Here is a 1,547-nt window from a genome sequence, read left to right on the forward strand (position 1 = left end):
CGGCCATTTATGTTCGTATCCCCCCTGCCTCAGCCCATACAAGCTGGTGAGAGCAGCGGGGATCCGCCCCCCCCCGCGGGCCCCATAGCGACCGCATTGGTCGCTATGGTGGTAGTTCCGCCACTGGTTGGGAGGTGCCTTTGGGGTACTATTCAAATGAATGTCAACGCAACACACCTTCCACACCAGAATGCACAGTAGGTGCATTTGCATGGTGCAGCATGTTAATCGCATGGTGCTATGTGATTATTGCACTGTACAAGTGTGAATGGACCCCCAAAAATAGACATACATACATACATACACAACCACAGACACATTCTCACACACTATAAACATTTAAAAAAAATGTTAAGGTCCACCCAGTCTCCCTACCTTACAAGAACTGGAGTGGATCCTCAGCCTGGGGTCCAGTATGGGCTGTTGTGCGGTGACGGAGCTCCATCCATTTGTACAGCTCCCTTGTGTGCCCTATAAAAGGTGCTGGGAGCCAGAATGTGACATCACTCTGGTCCAGTCACCTCTATAGGAAGGAGCTGTAAGCAATGCACATATGGATGGAGCTTCCTCGCAGCCATAGCCCCATCCCATCCCACCTCAAGCTGATACGCAGGGCTGGGCAGCATATTTTGATTGGCTGCTTGGCATGAGAACTGACGGCGCTGCGCTAGGGGAAGGCAGAGGAGCCTCTCACCCAGAAAAGTGGAAGGCATGCAGCGACACACTGAACACGGGGTTGCGACCCATTTTTGGGTCACGGCCCACCAGTTGAGAACCAAGGTTCTATAGCATCTCAGCCAACAAAAGAAGAAAGGTTCAGGTGCTTGTACTCTGGTAATGAGTTTCCGGAGTATTTTTATTAGCTGGCTGTCCTCGGTGAGATATCAGATCATTTCCCTCACTTCCTAACCTACATTAAGGATTGGAGGTATCTCACATGAACCACAGTTACAGCATTAACCCAATCTCACCTGTTCTCTTTATTCTCTGTATGTCTATTCCTAGTATTCATGCCTTGTGGATCTTGCCATGATGGTTTTGTTTTAGTTTCACAATATTGAGATAATAACTGCAACAGAAAAGAAATACATCAACATTATAAAATGCCCTCCGAAAGCAGTTCCAGCTTCACTGGTACGAATATTTCATAGTAGGCAGGAACCTGTGATATGTCCTCAGCTATACAGGACGTCATCTCAGGTCGAGTGGGTGTCCACAGCAGGTTCTCGTACCCGGAGACCTTGGGAGGAGAGGCTGGCTTTATACTGTACTGTGGAGGAAACAGAGCACAATTATCACTGCCCGATGAGCCCAGCACAAATTATGACAACTGGATAGAACTGTGACTGTTACTAGGTGCAAAGCTTGGAACACAAAAAAATTAACAAAAATCATGAAATATTTTCATTATATATTTTTTTTTATCCATTTGGATTTGTCCTTTGACTGAAAGCATTGCCACACTGATAGTATGGATTTTGAGTATTTGAAGCAGTTTATTAAATTAAGCCACAGATAAACTGGAAACCTTGACTAGAAGTTCACAA

At 46.1% G+C, this 1,547-nt stretch overlaps 1 protein-coding gene across 1 annotated transcript in view; it reads right to left on the bottom strand.

Annotated features, from left to right (window-relative positions):
• The window catches only part of SKA3 (spindle and kinetochore associated complex subunit 3), a 20,323-nt gene that overhangs the window by 2,821 nt on the left and 15,955 nt on the right, over positions 1-1,547 (bottom strand). Inside the window, exons 10-11 of the mRNA XM_018564946.1 lie at positions 1,163-1,270; positions 972-1,069 (exon numbers count right to left, since the gene is read on the bottom strand). Coding sequence (XP_018420448.1) covers positions 972-1,069; positions 1,163-1,270 — 206 coding nt within the window. The remainder of the gene's footprint in view (positions 1-971; positions 1,070-1,162; positions 1,271-1,547) is intronic.

The sequence above is a fragment of the Nanorana parkeri genome, unplaced genomic scaffold, assembly GCF_000935625.1.
Source record: "Nanorana parkeri isolate BGI_ZX_2015 unplaced genomic scaffold, ASM93562v1 scaffold799, whole genome shotgun sequence".
NCBI lineage: Eukaryota > Metazoa > Chordata > Amphibia > Anura > Dicroglossidae > Nanorana > Nanorana parkeri.